Source organism: Harmonia axyridis, chromosome 4 (assembly GCF_914767665.1).
Source record: "Harmonia axyridis chromosome 4, icHarAxyr1.1, whole genome shotgun sequence".
Taxonomy (NCBI): domain Eukaryota; kingdom Metazoa; phylum Arthropoda; class Insecta; order Coleoptera; family Coccinellidae; genus Harmonia; species Harmonia axyridis.
The window spans coordinates 2,016,514-2,032,072 of record NC_059504.1 but is presented as its reverse complement, the minus strand read 5'-3'; the positions used below and the strand labels follow the sequence as shown (position 1 = coordinate 2,032,072).

At 33.1% G+C, this 15,559-nt stretch overlaps 3 protein-coding genes across 14 annotated transcripts in view; 1 reads left to right on the top strand and 2 right to left on the bottom strand.

Annotated features, from left to right (window-relative positions):
• Positions 1–368: 368 nt before the first annotated feature.
• LOC123679155 (hsp90 co-chaperone Cdc37) lies at positions 369–2,276 on the bottom strand. The gene is made up of 6 exons (XM_045616579.1): positions 2,080–2,276; positions 1,681–1,971; positions 1,324–1,602; positions 1,028–1,252; positions 613–910; positions 369–530 (listed from the first exon to the last, which is right to left on the bottom strand). The coding sequence occupies exons 1-5, from the start codon at positions 2,110–2,112 to the stop codon at positions 629–631; spliced, it is 1,110 nt and encodes a 369-aa protein (XP_045472535.1). The 5' UTR covers positions 2,113–2,276; the 3' UTR covers positions 369–530; positions 613–628.
• Positions 2,277–2,483: 207 nt separating this feature from the next.
• LOC123679157 (protein transport protein Sec61 subunit beta-like) lies at positions 2,484–3,536 on the top strand. The gene is made up of 3 exons (XM_045616581.1): positions 2,484–2,645; positions 2,718–2,914; positions 3,324–3,536. Exons 1-3 carry the CDS (start codon positions 2,643–2,645, stop codon positions 3,409–3,411), a joined length of 288 nt encoding a protein of 95 aa, XP_045472537.1. The 5' UTR covers positions 2,484–2,642; the 3' UTR covers positions 3,412–3,536.
• A 1,187-nt stretch (positions 3,537–4,723) lies between these two features.
• Positions 4,724–15,559, bottom strand: part of LOC123678581 (long-chain-fatty-acid--CoA ligase 4) — a 28,630-nt gene continuing 17,794 nt past the window's right edge. For 7 of the 12 annotated variants that reach the window (XM_045615695.1, XM_045615700.1, XM_045615693.1 and 4 more), the window contains 10 exons: positions 14,052–14,190; positions 12,972–13,064; positions 11,126–11,341; positions 10,377–10,806; positions 9,020–9,354; positions 8,732–8,871; positions 7,899–8,071; positions 7,537–7,800; positions 7,202–7,474; positions 4,724–5,835 (listed from right to left, as the gene is read on the bottom strand). In XM_045615695.1, the coding sequence (XP_045471651.1) occupies positions 5,681–5,835; positions 7,202–7,474; positions 7,537–7,800; positions 7,899–8,071; positions 8,732–8,871; positions 9,020–9,354; positions 10,377–10,806; positions 11,126–11,341; positions 12,972–13,064; positions 14,052–14,190 (2,218 nt within the window). In that variant the 3' untranslated portion in view covers positions 4,724–5,680. Of the gene's footprint in view, positions 5,836–7,201; positions 7,475–7,536; positions 7,801–7,898; positions 8,072–8,731; positions 8,872–9,019; positions 9,355–10,376; positions 10,807–11,125; positions 11,342–12,971; positions 13,065–14,051; positions 14,191–15,158; positions 15,336–15,559 lie in introns of those variants that run through there. The other 5 variants (XM_045615703.1, XM_045615701.1, XM_045615704.1 and 2 more) reach the window with 2 other exon arrangements.

Below are 15,559 nucleotides of genomic sequence, written 5' to 3'. Positions count from 1 at the left end.
TTATTGTATACTAGTCTGAATCGAACTCTTCCCAATTTGAAATTGCTCCTGACTTGAAAGTATAAATTCTAATGCATTTTTACAAAGACTTCAATTTACCTGTCTACTGATGTAGTTTTTATATATTTTTCAAAAAAAGAATCATTAGTGAATATACAGAATATTTATATATATTTTTATTCTTTTTTTTTGTGGGAGGACAATGGAGGAAGAATAATTTTATTTTACAGGACAATTTTCAACAAATGTGTTTGTTAAATGTACGCACTGTATATAATGTTTATTTAAAATATAATTATTTTGTAAATGTTTACATTGCAAACTTATTTGTAACCTTATTCCCCTTTCACGATAAAAAAAATCAGCGATGTTGAATAATAATTTATTGACAGAGTATTTCTGAATACATAAAATAATCACAATAAAAAAAAGAAATTAAAAGAAAATCAAACTGAAAAAATATTGATATTATAAGATATATACACATATTTGTTCAGTTTTTCTCTCGCCTATTGGTTTAGGAGAATAACCTGAAAAAAAAACACAGTTTCTTATTTTCTTCCAGGAAGATATAATTTATTATTGAAAAATTTACAAAGTAGATCAACCTACTGCGCAAATATTAAGTTCAATCGACATCGGCATTTTCAGCTGGAGTATCAGTCTCGGGTGCTTTCTCCTCTACATCTTTCTTCTTATTGGCATCTGGGACCCAAAGACCAGAATCGACACAACGTTTCATGTGGTACCTAGATTCCTCTTCATCCATATTAGCGATTACTTCATGAAGCATGGCAATATCTTGGGTTTCGAAACATTTTTTCAGGTCATCGGGAAGACTATCGAAAACTTCCACTGGGTCTAAACCACCCGGTCCAAGGCGTTTTTGACGCTCTTCTTCTTCAGCTTCCTAAATAAAAAAATTAATAGTTTCACATCAGTTCCAAAAACAAAACTACACTGCGCAGAATTCCTCAAATAGCATCTTAGTTGAAGGTACTTTAGAATGAGAGATTGTATAAATTACCTTGATAGCCTGTTCAAGTTTTTCAGCAGCTCTCTTCTGGATCCTTTCTTTAAACTGCCTCAATTCATCATCGAAAGAAGCCTTATATTCCTTTTCAGCTACTTGGATTTTGGTGAAGAATGCATCAACGCAAGCCCTTGGATCTGTATCAAGTTGCTTGGCAAGTTCCAATATATACTGCATGCAAATGGTTTGATGGGCCACATGATTCATTAGTTCATGTTTCTGAAAATCGCATTGGATTTATTCAAATGTTGTGCAGTTTATTGAAAAACCTAAGGAAAAAGAAAACTAACCTCTTCCATCTCCAAGTTGATACACCATATAACCAAATAATTTGCAGTATTTTCACATACAAGATGATTGTGTGCCTTCAAAAATATTCTGGAATCATCATATTTTCTCAACATTCCAAAGTGTTTCAGGTCCTTCTCATTTTCCTTAATGAATTTTCTCATTCTAGCTTCACGTTCCTCATCAGTAAGATTTTCTTCGTTAGGCCTTTCTGGTCTTTTATTGATGACAGTCTTGGCAAAACCTGGTTTGCTTATGGTATCTACATTCCATGGAGTGTTCTAAAATAAAAGAAAATTTCAGAAACTGCTTACACCATTTTCTGCCTTGAACAATTTCTAATTAGAAATATTTTCAACCTTTTCTAGCTTTTTTATTTCCTCCTCTTTTTTTTTAATTTGATCAGCTTCTACTTCCAATTCTTTCATTTTTTTGCGCAATTTTTCAACAGTTTCGGCATTTGTTTCTTCAGCCTTTTTTAAATCAGCTTTTGTACTATTTAACTTTTCAGCATTTTCCTTCTTCTTTCTTTCGAATTCTTCAATTTCTTTCTGCCTCTCAGCCATTCTTTCGACCCTTGCTTGATGTCTCCATCGGAACAACGACGGTGTATCAATATTTGGATGAGTTTCATCTTCATCGTCTGAAATCTAAATGAAAAAATCTTTCAGCAATCAAATTCGGTAAGAATTAATCCTTTTGAGATATTATTTAATCGCGAAATTTAAATTAACAGTTATGTTATTTAGAAAACACACCTCAATATTTTTCCATCTACTATAGTCCACCATTCTGCTCAGATGTCAGGGAATTTATGTTTACTTTAATTTCAAATGTCCTTTTTTCGAATTTGCTGGATCTCAATGGTTTTCTATTTGAGGATATTCACTTTATTTGAAATTTTGTTCAAAACTAGGTAACTCAGTTATTCTAGAAACTTCAAGTTCGACAAAATGCTTCAATTCATAGAACATGAGCAGCAAACTGATCACAGACTAATGACTAAATTGAAATTTCCCTAATTTCGAACAGCAAACTGAAATGTATTAATTTCCACTCATAAATATTATTTTCTCTACATTTTCCGCAAAAATTTCTTGAAAATGAGTTTTCGTAAAGTGCAAAATCAATTTTCTGTGCTCATAATTATTGTCACGGTGACGTTTGTCTACGTGTTCCAAGTTTCCCGAATTGTTTGCGTATGCGTTTGTTTCATGCGCCTTTATGATCAGTCGGATTTAATCATTGATGAGAAAATTGTGCTAGTAAAAATTTACTACTAGAATCTTAATTAATTAACTGAAAAAAACAGTTTGACATCATGGTAAGTCAGAAATTCAAGCCGTTTTCTTAAATTCATTCTCCAAATTATTTTTATTGATGAATTTTTCTGTAGCCCGCAGCACCAAGTGCAACATCTGTTGGGGGAGCTAGCAGGTCTCCTTCAAAGGCAGTAGCCCCTAGATCAACAAACGGAAGCACCGTTAGACAGAGGAAAACAACCACCACAACTGCTGCTCGCAGCAGAAACACAGGAGCAGGTACTGGTGGTATGTGGAGGTTTTACACAGATGATTCTCCCGGAATCAAAGTGTAAGTATATTATTCAAGTACATACTGCTTTTTTCATGCACAATATGAACTTACGAACTATGAAAATATATTCCAGTTACTTTGAGGTCAACGTCTTATTATTTCCATATATGACTTTATATCTTTTGATTGTTTTCATCGCTATAATCCAAAATTGTCTTCTTGGGGATATAGTCTTCGTATTGTTCGTATTCAGTTTAAAATCCCATTTTGTATAATTGAAACGTTATATTTATTAAATATTCATTTTTATACAGTTACTTTCTTCATCAGGAATTTGTATTTCTTTATAATAGTTAATTAATTCATAGTTGCTCATAAATAATAAATATAAAAGAAAATTTCTATGAAGAATTAAGTATCATCACTTATTTACTTTCACTCAGTAATTCTTTGTTTTTTTTTTCAGAGGACCAGTCCCAGTTCTAGTTATGTCCCTTCTCTTCATAGCCTCAGTATTTATGTTACATATCTGGGGAAAATACACTAGGTCATAGTTTTTTAAAATAAATATCATTCCTTCTTCAAAATCATTATTTAAATTGCATTTTTAGGTATGAGTTAGCATTATAGATTTTCTATTGTTATGAAAACAAACAAAGAAATAAAAGGTTTCTTAGTATTACCTGCTTTTAATTTTTGCTGAAGGAGCTCAATTTGGCTTACCTCTCTCATATTTGTATATCTCATCATAGATGGCGCTGTACGCAAAAGTACTAATTTGATAGAATTGGAATCTAAAAATTGGCTACAAAAGAGTGAAACTAACTTCAATGACAAATTTCGTTTAATAATAGTATATTATGCAACAAGTGGGAAAAGTCCAACTTTTCTCACGAGTGTGGAAGTTTGTGGCACGAGCCTGAAAGGCGAGTGCCGCAAACACACGAGCGAGAAAAGGACTTTCTCCACATGTTGCACACTATACTTTTCCTACAACTGCACAAATTTCAATAATTCAAGTAATGGACTTGATTCAAATCAAAATGACCTTCGTTGACAGTATGTGCTGATTTATTGCGTTTCCATAGAAACGACTCAAAAACCCAATTTCATTGGTCTACTAAGAGAGGTGTGGGCAAAGTGCCGTGAGAAATAATATTTCCCACAGTGTGAGCAATACATAGTTTTGAAATTGAGTAATATATGAAGAATACGCAACTTTTCATAGCAGTTGTAGGAAAAATATGTTTCCTACAACTGCACAAGTTTCAATAATTCAAGTAATGGACTTGATTCAAATCAAAATGGCCTTCGTTGACAGTACCTGCTAATTTATTGCGTTTCCATAGAAACGACTCAAAAGCCCAATTTCATTGGTCTACCAAGCGAGGTGTGGGTAAAGTGCCATGAGAAATAATATTTCCCACAGTATGAGCAATACGTAGTTTTGAAATTCAGTAATATATGAAGAATACGCAACTTTTCATAGCAGTTGTAGGAAAAATATGTTATCTCGATCTATCACAGTTCAATGAAATTTCATGTGTCAAATGAATAATCCAAAAATTCAGCTATGTAGCTTTTAAAGGGTCAAAAATAATTCAGTGTTTTTGATAAGATAACCCTCTGAACCTCAGATTATCTTTTGGAAAATAGGCGGATTGCCAATTTTTAGTTACCTATTTTTGCCTAAGAACTAAAATTGTAGTTTTAAAAGGCAACTAAATTTTTCCTTCTTCAAGAATTTATTTAAAGTTTATATAATTTGTTTGTTTGTTTGATCGTCTAAAAAATTGCCTTTTGCAATACTTATAGAAACTTGTTTCTCTAAAAAAAAAGTTTAAAAAAGGAAAAGAAAGACATGAAAAAAATTATGTAAATTTATTTTTCCATTGCTCTATATACACTATCAAACTAAATAACATCCACTCATTAAATAAATTACTGAATTGTTTTGATAGCTAATAAAAAGTTGGTATACTTAGCAACTTGCTAAATTTACAAAATTGTGATGTAACCATATTTAAGCTCTCCATCACCCAATCAAAGTAAAATGGATTATGATTATCTTACTTTTCACCAATCTGAAGCCACACTATAGTTTAAAATTACGGTTTTTCAAAAAGAGTTCACCAAGTTATCGATCAACAAATCATTTTGGCAAACCTTATTGTTTCTAGTTATTTAAAATTATTCGAAAATTCACTGACAACGAGACGTAAAAACACATTTAGTCAAAACAATTGGAAAACATGGATCTATTTAAAAAACAAATTTATTTCAGTTCAATGTATTGTAAATCCATCTACATTTGCTGAATGAATAAAAAAAAATATTACTCTTGTACATGATATACAATATATTTTTGAATTTCATATTAACTAATGCAATTTTTAAGTACTTGTCGTTGCTTGTAGACAAGTAATGATCTACAGGGTTCTCGATAAAATTCAACAACAGGAGAACAACAAATAGTAAAGTTTAGCGAAAATCACTGTAAAATATTGTAATGAAAAGTCGATAAAGCGGTTTCAAACGAAACCAAAAAATGGAAAAAGAAAAAAGACATAGTAGACGATCCTACTATGAAAAGTTTCATTTGAATATGTACAAATAGATATTAGGAATATATACAAATAACAGTACTAGCTTAAAAATAATACACAATATCCACATTATAGAGGAAAGATAGAGTATAATTTTTCTGTTGACCATCATTTCTTCTTAATTGAGCTCATTGCATCTATTTTTCAGTACTCGAAGGATATCAATCTTCATCAAACAACTTATGAAAAAATATCACATTATTTATTGGTCCCGCTTTCAGGAAGCATACATTCTATTAATTTCGCTTTTATATCTTTCTTGTATGTCTTTTCTCTTCAACTTGAATGCCGCTGTGACCAGACCCATATCGGGGGACCACACTTCAGTCACAAGTTTCACAGCAGCCGGGATTTCGAATTTCTCTAGTTTATCTGCAAAAAAATATACATTTTTTAATTATATAAAAATCTTGCCCAAATATCTGCAATTTTCAAAGTTTGAGCCAAGAGTGTTCTTTTTAGGCCAATTGAAAAGTGCCCGGTCTGATGCGTAGATGGCATGGTTAGTATTAAATCCATATGATTTTTAGTTAGTACCAACCTTCAAACGATATGTGTCAAAATTTGACAGCAGTCCGACCATTACTTTGTCAGATATTGCGTTATGAGTGTAGCTACTTTTGTTATTCGAAAAAAGATGAAAAAAAAAGAAGAATTTCGTGTGCTGATAAAATATGGCTTTTTGAAGGGAAATAATACAGTTGGAGCAAAATCTTGGCTTGATGATTGGCATTGATCGGTATGTTAAGTTCAAACGTGGTGAAATGAGCACCGAAGACGGCGAACGGAGTGAACGCCGAAAAGTGGCAGTCCCGACGAAAAAATCGAAAAAGTTCACAAAATAATTTTGAATGACTGTAAAGTGAAGTTGATCGAGATAGCAGACATTGTGAAAATATCATCTGAACGTGTACATCATATCATTCACGAATATTTGTACATGAGAAAGCTGAGTGCAAAATGGGTGTCGCGCGAGCTCACAATCGATCAGAACCAACAACGTTTTAATGATTCTGAGCAGTGTTTAAAGCTGTTTAAGTGCAATAAACCTGAAATTTTGCGTCGATATGTGACAAAAGATGAAACATGGCTTCATCATTTCACTCCGAAGTCCAATCGTTTTTCAGCTGAGTGGACTGCACACGATGAACCGTATCCAAAGCTAGGAAAAACACAACAGTCAGCTGGCAAGGTTATCGCATCAGTATTCTGAGATGCGCGGGGTATAATATTCATTGATTACCTCCAAAAGAACTAGACCATCAACAGCGGTTATTATTTAGCGTTATTGTATCGTTTAAACGATGAAATCGTCAAAACACGGCCCCATTTGAAGAAAAAAAGGTACTGTTTCATCAAGACATACGCCGTGTCACAAATCAATGAAAACTATGGCAAAATTGCATGAATGGGCTTCAAATTGCTTCTGCATCCACCGTATTCGCCAGATCTGGCCCCCACCGACTTTTTCCTGTTCTCAGACTCAAAAGAATGCTTGCTGGAAAGAAATTTAGCGCCAATGAAGAAGTTATCGCCGAAACTGAGGCCTATTTTGGAGCGAAAGACAAATTGTACTACAAAAATGGTATCGAAAAGTTGAAAGATCGCTGTAACGCCCTCAAAGGCAACTATGTTGAATAATGAAATCGAATTTTGACAAAAAATTTCACTATGGTAAATCGGGGACTTTTCAATTGGCCTGTTGAATGATTAAGTTGAATTTGGTGAGTGATCTTACTTTTCTTTCCGTGGTCAGCCAATTCTTGTAGGACGAGCTTTTCAACCTCTGGAGTTTTGCACAGTTCATCGAAAGGTTTCGTATAACCTTTCTTCGCTGCCAAATCGATAAGTTGCTGCTGATTAGGAACGACAAGAGCAACGCAATGATCCTTTGACGATTCACCGTAAACGCAAATGTTATCGACCAACGGGCTGGTTTTCAATTCGGCCTCTACCTTTCCCAAGGAAACGTACTCTCCAGCTTGCAATTTAACTAAATCCTTCTTACGATCTGCGAAAAAAATAGTCGTTAATTACTCAAGTTCGGACTTGGAATGTTTTCGATTCACCCACCTATGATTTTGACTACACCATCCTCGTGTATTTCACAGATGTCTCCAGTCTTGAACCACCTCCTACCATCTGCCTCGAAGAAGTCCTCGTTGGTCTTATCCGGCAATTTATAATAACCAGCACTAATATTGTCACCGCCAACGATGATTTCTCCCCTAGGATATGGTTTATCTGTGACGCGGTAGTTGCCCTCTTCCCAATTGACTAATTTTATATCACAGACTGTTGTAGCAGCCCCAACACGACCAAATGACATGTCGTAATCTGTTAAGGGGTAACAAGAAATCAAATAAAATTATTTATATTAGAAGCTTGGAAAAAAATGAGAAAAATGCATGGAAAAAGTGAAAACAACAACTTACTGCTTTGAACTGTTGCAGACGAACAGGTTTCAGTTAATCCGTAACCTTGAATGACCTTCACACATAAGCAGTTGTTGATTTGTTCGTGAGTTTCTGGGGACAAAGGTGCACCTCCTGTAAGAAGAAGTCGCACTCTACCTCCCAATATAGCTCTAACAGGATTGAAGACTATTCTGAAAATAATAAAAAAAAAACATTGAAAAAAAGAGGCACGATACAACACCTGTTAGGCAGAATCATCATATTTTAAAGGCTGGAATCTACAATTTAGCGATGGGACATCCCTAAACAATCACCCTGTATAAGTTACATGTCCCATTAAGGGTATGGTCCACATATCGCCGAGAATTTCAGAACGGTTACTAGTGATTTTCAAGGTTTCAGGTAACCTGCTTTGTATTTACGGAACGCTTGACACTTGTCAATGGTCAACTAAATTTTTCATTGACAGAATTTTGTAGGTTATGAATGGTTAATCTCTCTTAATTTGTAAATAACTAATAGTTATTAATGGCTCTGAAGGGAATTTGTTTCATAATTAAAATTATAAAGTTTTTGAGTATTAGATGTCATGGAAAATATTCATAAACAATAATCTGAAAATTAAAATGGCAACTGTCAACCGGAGTGGGCGTGGTTACCGAACCTAACCAGAATAAAAGTACGGTTGCTCTGGTGACAGATAACTCACTGAAGTTTGAGGAAATAGTCACCGGTTTTTGAGGAATTTGACCTATTCGGACCACCAACTTACCAACCATAGAAACCAAGTTGATATACGGACCATACCCTTAATGTCCTTATTATATGAAATTGGCGATGGATAAAGTTACCTGTCAATCATGGGTGTGCTGTAGCCTCTTCTCTTCCATGTCTCTTTATAATCATAGGCGAATTTGAAAATGATTTTCTTCGTTACACTGCTTTTACTGACTTTCTCCTGAATGTTCTTCGATATCCTATCCAATATGAGCTGCAAAAATAATCTTATGAAATCATTTCAATCTAATTAGAACAATAATAATAAATAATATGGTGTTTTTATATGTCGTTACTGCATCGTTTTCTTGTCTTAATTTTTCGTCTCCCAATAAAAATTATGAAAAATTTGAATTACTCACAGGCACTGACGTCATACATGTTGGCCTCAGCACGGTAGCATCCCCCTTACAGCCCTTCTTGATCTTGCTGCCACTGTCAATCATAGTTAACGCGCTCGAATATCCAATTGGTACGGCACTCAACAAACATACACTTTCCACTAACAATTCAAAAACGTGCGCTAAGGGCAAGAATCCTATCATGATATCGTCCGCGTAGATGGAGGTTGCATCGCAGAAGGCCTTTAGGGTGGTTATCAGGTTCTTGTGTAGGAGTATAACACCTTTCGGTACACCTGTTGAACCGCTCGTGTACATTATGATTGCTGTATCGTCGACAGTTGGGTAGTTTTCAGCTGCAAAAGGAAAATTCAAGAATTAACATTGAAAATAATTGATCGGTTATTGAATGAGTAAGATTCCTTGACAATTCAGATCATAAAAGGACAACAATAGGAATTTAAAAGGGTTATAATGGCAACACTGTATTTTTTTGACATTTCTTATGTCATCTGTGTATAGTAGGTTATGTCACTTAATCATCGCTTCAACAATGTTTAGAAATTGTTGAATTGTTTTATCAAAATCAGTGCTCATTTGTGAATACTGAGAGAAATTTAAGAATAATTCCTGGACAAAATTATTCAGTTAATCGACTCACTATTCAAAGTATTGTACAGTATTGAAGTGGTACCAAGTATGGCTAAGTATTTTGTAGCAGTACTCTTATATCGTGTACAGAAAATTCACTTTCAATTTTGTTTACAATATGACGAATAGTGAGTAAATAAATAAATAATAACCTAGTGAACATATATGACATAAGAAACGTCAAAAAATAATGCACAGCATTGCCATTATAATCATTTTGAATTGTATCATTCCTATTGGAAAAGCCTTTATTTGTTGGTCAATTTATCTACATTTTGGTTCAAAATATTGAACCGAAATAATAAAAAGGATCTAAAATTCTAAATTTTATTAATTAAGAGAGATGAATAACAACTTCTTGATAAGACAAGTGGTATAATTAGCATCGTGGATAAACTCCAATTACGATTTTTGGTAAAACAGACGAAATGAAGTGAAGTTACTCTTATCACATCGTATTGCAAGTTCATTAAGTAGATGAGATAGATAAAGAGTCTTAATATCACGCGCTAGTAGTATGTTATATTGGAGAGGTCATCTTCAATTAAATCCTTGATTAGATACTTATAATTTCGATAATTTTGAATTTAATGACGTGGACTTTGATAATAAATTTTTAGCGATTCAGGAAGGAAGAGTTCGAATGAGCAATTTTGTTACAATATGAACAATTGTTAAAATACATGCAGATTATCGAAAATATTCAAATCATTGTATTTCTACTAACCGATGCTCGATTTGGATCCTTTGTCGATAACTTCCTGGAAGTTGAAGATCTGCACACCATCCTTGTATCCGGTGGTGTCCAATTTTTTCAACTGGTCGGGCATGTAGATCAAAGTGTTCACTTTCGGCACTCGGGGTAAAATTTGCTTGAATTTGGGCATCAGATCGTGGCTGGTGATCACCGTGGTGACTTCGGTTTCGTTGATACCGTGGACTATGGCGTCATCACCCAGGGTGGCGTAGATGGTGACTATGGGGATGTTCTGCTTGAAGAGACCATGGGCTGCGATCATCCATTCTTCTCTGGTTTCGGCGAAGATGACCACGTTCTTCAGGGGTTGGTTTCCTAGTTCTCTGAGACCCTTGCCGAAGCGACTGGCCAAACTGTTAACCTCGTAGAATGTCTTCCATTTGTAATCGCCCATGTTGTACTAGAACAAACGAAAAATTTATTGACATTTATGACAGCTGTCATCTTTTGACATTTGACAAGCAGAATATATGCCATTACTAGAAAAGGAAACAATACAAGCTTTAACAACGCATTGAAATTGTTAAAATTCACTACAAGAATGGTGAAAATTTTGCAGTTACAGTTCGCAAAACAAAAGCAAGTGAAAGATGAAGTATGCCAATGCTCCACAATCGATTCAAGATGGAATTTGTAAAATTGAAATATAGAGTAACCTAGTTTTTTGGAAACCTAACAATTCACTATTAATGAATTTCTACAACGAATAATATCCTTACCTTTTTGAATACTCTGCCGTTTGGTTGTATTTCGTCTTCTTCGCTGAGGATCTGCCTGGTGCCCAGACATCTTTTGTTCGGGAAGTTCTTGGTGGTCCATTCCAACATTTTGGTCATGGTGTCGATATTCTCCCTGACCATATTGGTGTGAACTTCTCCCGGAGGTTGTACAGACCTGTAAGTGATGCTGGTGGTGTCCTTCGTGATTGTAACCGCCTGTATAAAATAATACTATTAGTAATTGTAATTCTATCTTTTTTGAAAATGCTTCCCATTACGATACAAATAATTTACAAACATTCGGTTCATAACATATCCCATAATAAAATACAGGATGGCCGGAGAAATTATGTCAAAATTGAAACGCAGTGTATTCTCAATTTTAATTAAGAATCTATCATTAAGAAACTTAATATGGATTTATTCAATTTTAATTTTGAACATCATATCTTCGGTCATCCAGCATAAGCCATATCTACATAACTTTCACAGAGCTATTTATATACCTACATAAACTTAACAATAAAAAAAAATTAAAAACAAACTTTTGTATTCATGTCCATAAAATAAATTCCCTATAATTGTCTCTGTTGAAGAATTTTGAGGACACCTTCATTATGGAATTGAAAAGGAATATAATAATTATTTTCTTCAATAATTTTAATTGAATTTATTCATTTTGTTATGATGATTTTATATGGAAATTTTCATTACGCTGTTATTTTTTTTAAATAAGTGGTTTGGTTAAACCATAAAAATTCTACGTCAAGTAAATGAAAACCGATTTGATTACAAGGTAACTTAGAGGTCAAGTCATTAAAAATCATGAAACAACAATTCCACAAAGACAAATTCTCAAAGGTACATGCGATATAAAAAAAAAATTGTGTGAAAGTTATATCTATCTTGTACTGGAGCTATTATTTCATGATATTTAACAGAAAAATATCGCAGTACCGTGCTGCCAATTTTTGCATGCAAAAACAAAACATGCCCAAAGGGTAAGGGTTACTTAAATGATAAATATAGCAAGGAATCCAAGCAATCTATGAAGCACCGTGTACTTTTGTAATTATATTAACGCTTATTTACAAGTGGTTTTGAATGGGAATTTTCTGCCCATAATATAGAGTGTTGTTTGAATTAGTGTTGTTGTGTATAACTGTAGTTTACTCAACACACAGTAGGCAGGATACCAGGCTTACAAATGGAAAAGGAAAATTTTGGGTAAACTGAATAACAATATTCCAAGGTCATGAGAGATTGTTTGAAGTGATAATGCAAGATTTTTTCTTCTGAGTGAATTCTTGCAGATCTTCTCAGTAACCTTCAAAATGATTAAAATCCTTGAACCATAATTATTCCATTATCTTAGTATTATTATTGTTATTCGAACCTTCATACGATAAATTGAAGCCATTATTGGATTTTCAGAACATGATAATTTTTTTTGGAAAGAAAAGAGAAAAATGGAGTCTAGTTTCACTTTTGAAATTTTGGATGAAAATTTGCTTATATCATCTCATATTACTTACATATTACTTCGAAAATTGAATAGGTTCAACTATTTTACACTAGAATTAAATATAATATTATATTAGAGAATATTTCAACCAATATGAAAAATAACCTTGACATCATCTCATCATAATGAAATCAATACATTTCACTTAAACTATAAACGAATTATTGTTCAAATTTAGAAATATTCGTCTTGAAAGTTATATCGTTCATTTATTATACATACATTAGAACTCCTGTTCTGAAAATCAAATTATTGCTTGCCATGAACCCAGACCAACCACTTAAAATACATTATTTTTCCATTTAAATTTTTTTTATGTACCTGTTTGGTAACTGCCGCATAATTTAGGGCTCCATCGAAATCAATACGCACATCTTTTTTTGACGATTCTGTTTCACTTGCAATAATCGTTGCCTACAATGAACAATTCCACACTAATTAAATAAAAGACATAAAACGAAGTCAACAGGAGAATAGAGATAATCTACAAAAAGAATCCCACCAACTTGGTCGTAAACTTCTTTAAATATAAAGTAGAAAACGACCAGAGAGAAAAGCTGAGAAAATATCGAAATTCCTATTTGAAAGATTGAACAAGAACTTATCATTTAAAATATTGTCAACAGGGGCTTTCATTAGGAATCATACTATGTATTTAAAAGTTAATTTAAATGGCAACCCTGTATTACTTTTTGACATTTCTCATGTCATTAAATGTCATAACCTTCTAAACTCAAATGACATTAGAAATGTCAAAAAAATAATACAATGTTGCCATATAATTATTTTAAATTGTATAATTCATATTGGAAAACCTTTCATTTGATGTTGAATTATCTATAAATGGGTTAAAAAAACCAACAATATCATTCAATTTGAAGAATTAATCCACGAAAACTATATATAAGTACTACTAAAAGATGGTGAAAATTTTTATGATGCATGCTTAATATAAAATACTACAAAGAGAAAGCACATAAAACTCAATTTAGAATTACATCAATAGGAAGAAGAAACAATCATGTTCATTACTAATTCACAGAAATTTCTCTAGTAGGTTTTAAGTAGACAAACAAAAAAAGTATCAAATCTGATTATTTCAATGCAAAAGAATCTTCAGAAAACACTAACTAGAAGTGAAAACCAAGAACAACATTAGTGCATTTTTCATTATCTCTTATGCCTCCCAAACGATTCAGTTTTCCTAATAAACCAATATTTCCAATATTTAATCTCATCGAGAAAATTTACAAAATTTGAAACGAAGCTTTCACTCGGACACTAGCTAGCAGACCCTATAGGACCAAAGCCAGAAGTGAAGAAGACAAAATGGGCCGAAACTTCCAAGCCAAACATCTACTGGATCGTTTTTCCTACTACTGAAAGTATCGGTAAACTGACCTGGACTTTTCTGGAAAGCTCCCTAATTTTCCATGGCCTTTGGAGGATCAAGTACATTGGGTAGGTAAGGACATCGTAAACGAAGGCAAGCACCTTCAAGGCGCCAAGTGCCAACGCAACGCCAGTACCGTCCATGTCCCTGCAAAAAAAAATAACAATAAGAAACAAAATAAAATATACAATAAAAAAAATTAGAAGAGAAGCGACAAACATAGAACTGGTAAAAGATTGGCGAGCATGCAAATTCGGCTATAATATAATGTAAAAAAAAGAGTAATAAAAATAACGAATATAATAAAAAAACAAAATTTATAATTTGATGATATACTTATAATTTAGTGTGAGAAAATTATCGTCGACTCTGATGATTTTTTTCATTCAGTATCGATTAAAGATTGACTATCACTATTTTCTCTTATGCATAAATTAAGATGAAAGATAAAGAGCGAATATTTCAGAGTTGGATAGTTTTGTCTTAAATATTGAAAGAAATTCTCGAGGCTTGAAATTCCGAATCATACATTTCAAAGTCCAAAATTCCTCCTAAAACACGCCTTAACATACTCAAATCAGATACAAGTATGTATTGGAAATATTTCGTGAGATAAGAGAAAATAATGGATCATTGTTTTAAAATTACTTTATTTTTATTCACTTTGTTATGTTGAATTATATTTTGGGAAATTGACTCATTGAAGTCTTCAAAAGGTACGGATCGATTAGCAATAGATTTTATATAAATAGAAGAGCCCAGCATACAGAAAAATGTGTCTTTTCTATGAAAATTCTAGGTGAAATAAAGAAAATTATGAACTTGAAATAACACCAATATTCTCAACTGTGAGATTTATTCTGAAATCGTTTGAACATTCTACGTGATACATAGAATGAACGCAACCGTAAGTGTATGCAAAATTGCATAAATTAAATAATAAAGATACTCATTATTATAATTGTTCCATTCACTTTAATGTTTGCAACGTATCCAGTTCCTCTAGAACCGATAAAATTTTAAAATTGGGAGCGGATTCATACGAGGAACTGATTATTATATAATAATAAAATAATACTAACACAAAAAGAACAAAATTGAAATAGAAACCCTACCTTAAAAAGGTCATATCGACAACGAATCCTCCGAAAGGCACAAACTAAATTACAAAAGGGATAAATAAATAGACCCAATACCGAATACAAAAGGGAAAAAACAAGACAATACACATCCACAGAGACACATTGAATGAAATCAGTGTGAGTAGGTCCGATCGTAATCGAACATATCGAGACCTGAATAGATATCGAAGACGATAAAAAGAATAATACGACGGTATTTGAACGAGATTTACTAGCAAACATGTGGAAAACGCTCGACGGCGATATCGAGGAAAATGACGCAATCTCCAAGGATGGCGGTGGATCAGTTCGTGCAATCAATTTTTGCGGAAATAGGAACAGCTAGGGAAAAAACGCGTTACGAAGGAAAACAGAAAATATAGAACGAATAGCGA

Excerpts from the sequence above, each read along its gene's own strand:
- LOC123679157 (XM_045616581.1), top strand. Across the intron at positions 2,915-3,323 it reads GATTCTCCCGGAATCAAAGT|AGGACCAGTCCCAGTTCTAG; the intron begins GTAAGTATATTA and ends TTTTTTTTTCAG.
- LOC123679155 (XM_045616579.1), bottom strand. The coding sequence starts at position 2,112 with ATGGTGGACTATAGTAGATGGAAAAATATTGAG. Across the intron at positions 1,253-1,323 it reads TCAACTTGGAGATGGAAGAG|AAACATGAACTAATGAATCA; the intron begins GTTAGTTTTCTT and ends TGCGATTTTCAG. Across the intron at positions 911-1,027 it reads AACTTGAACAGGCTATCAAG|GAAGCTGAAGAAGAAGAGCG; the intron begins GTAATTTATACA and ends TTTTTTATTTAG.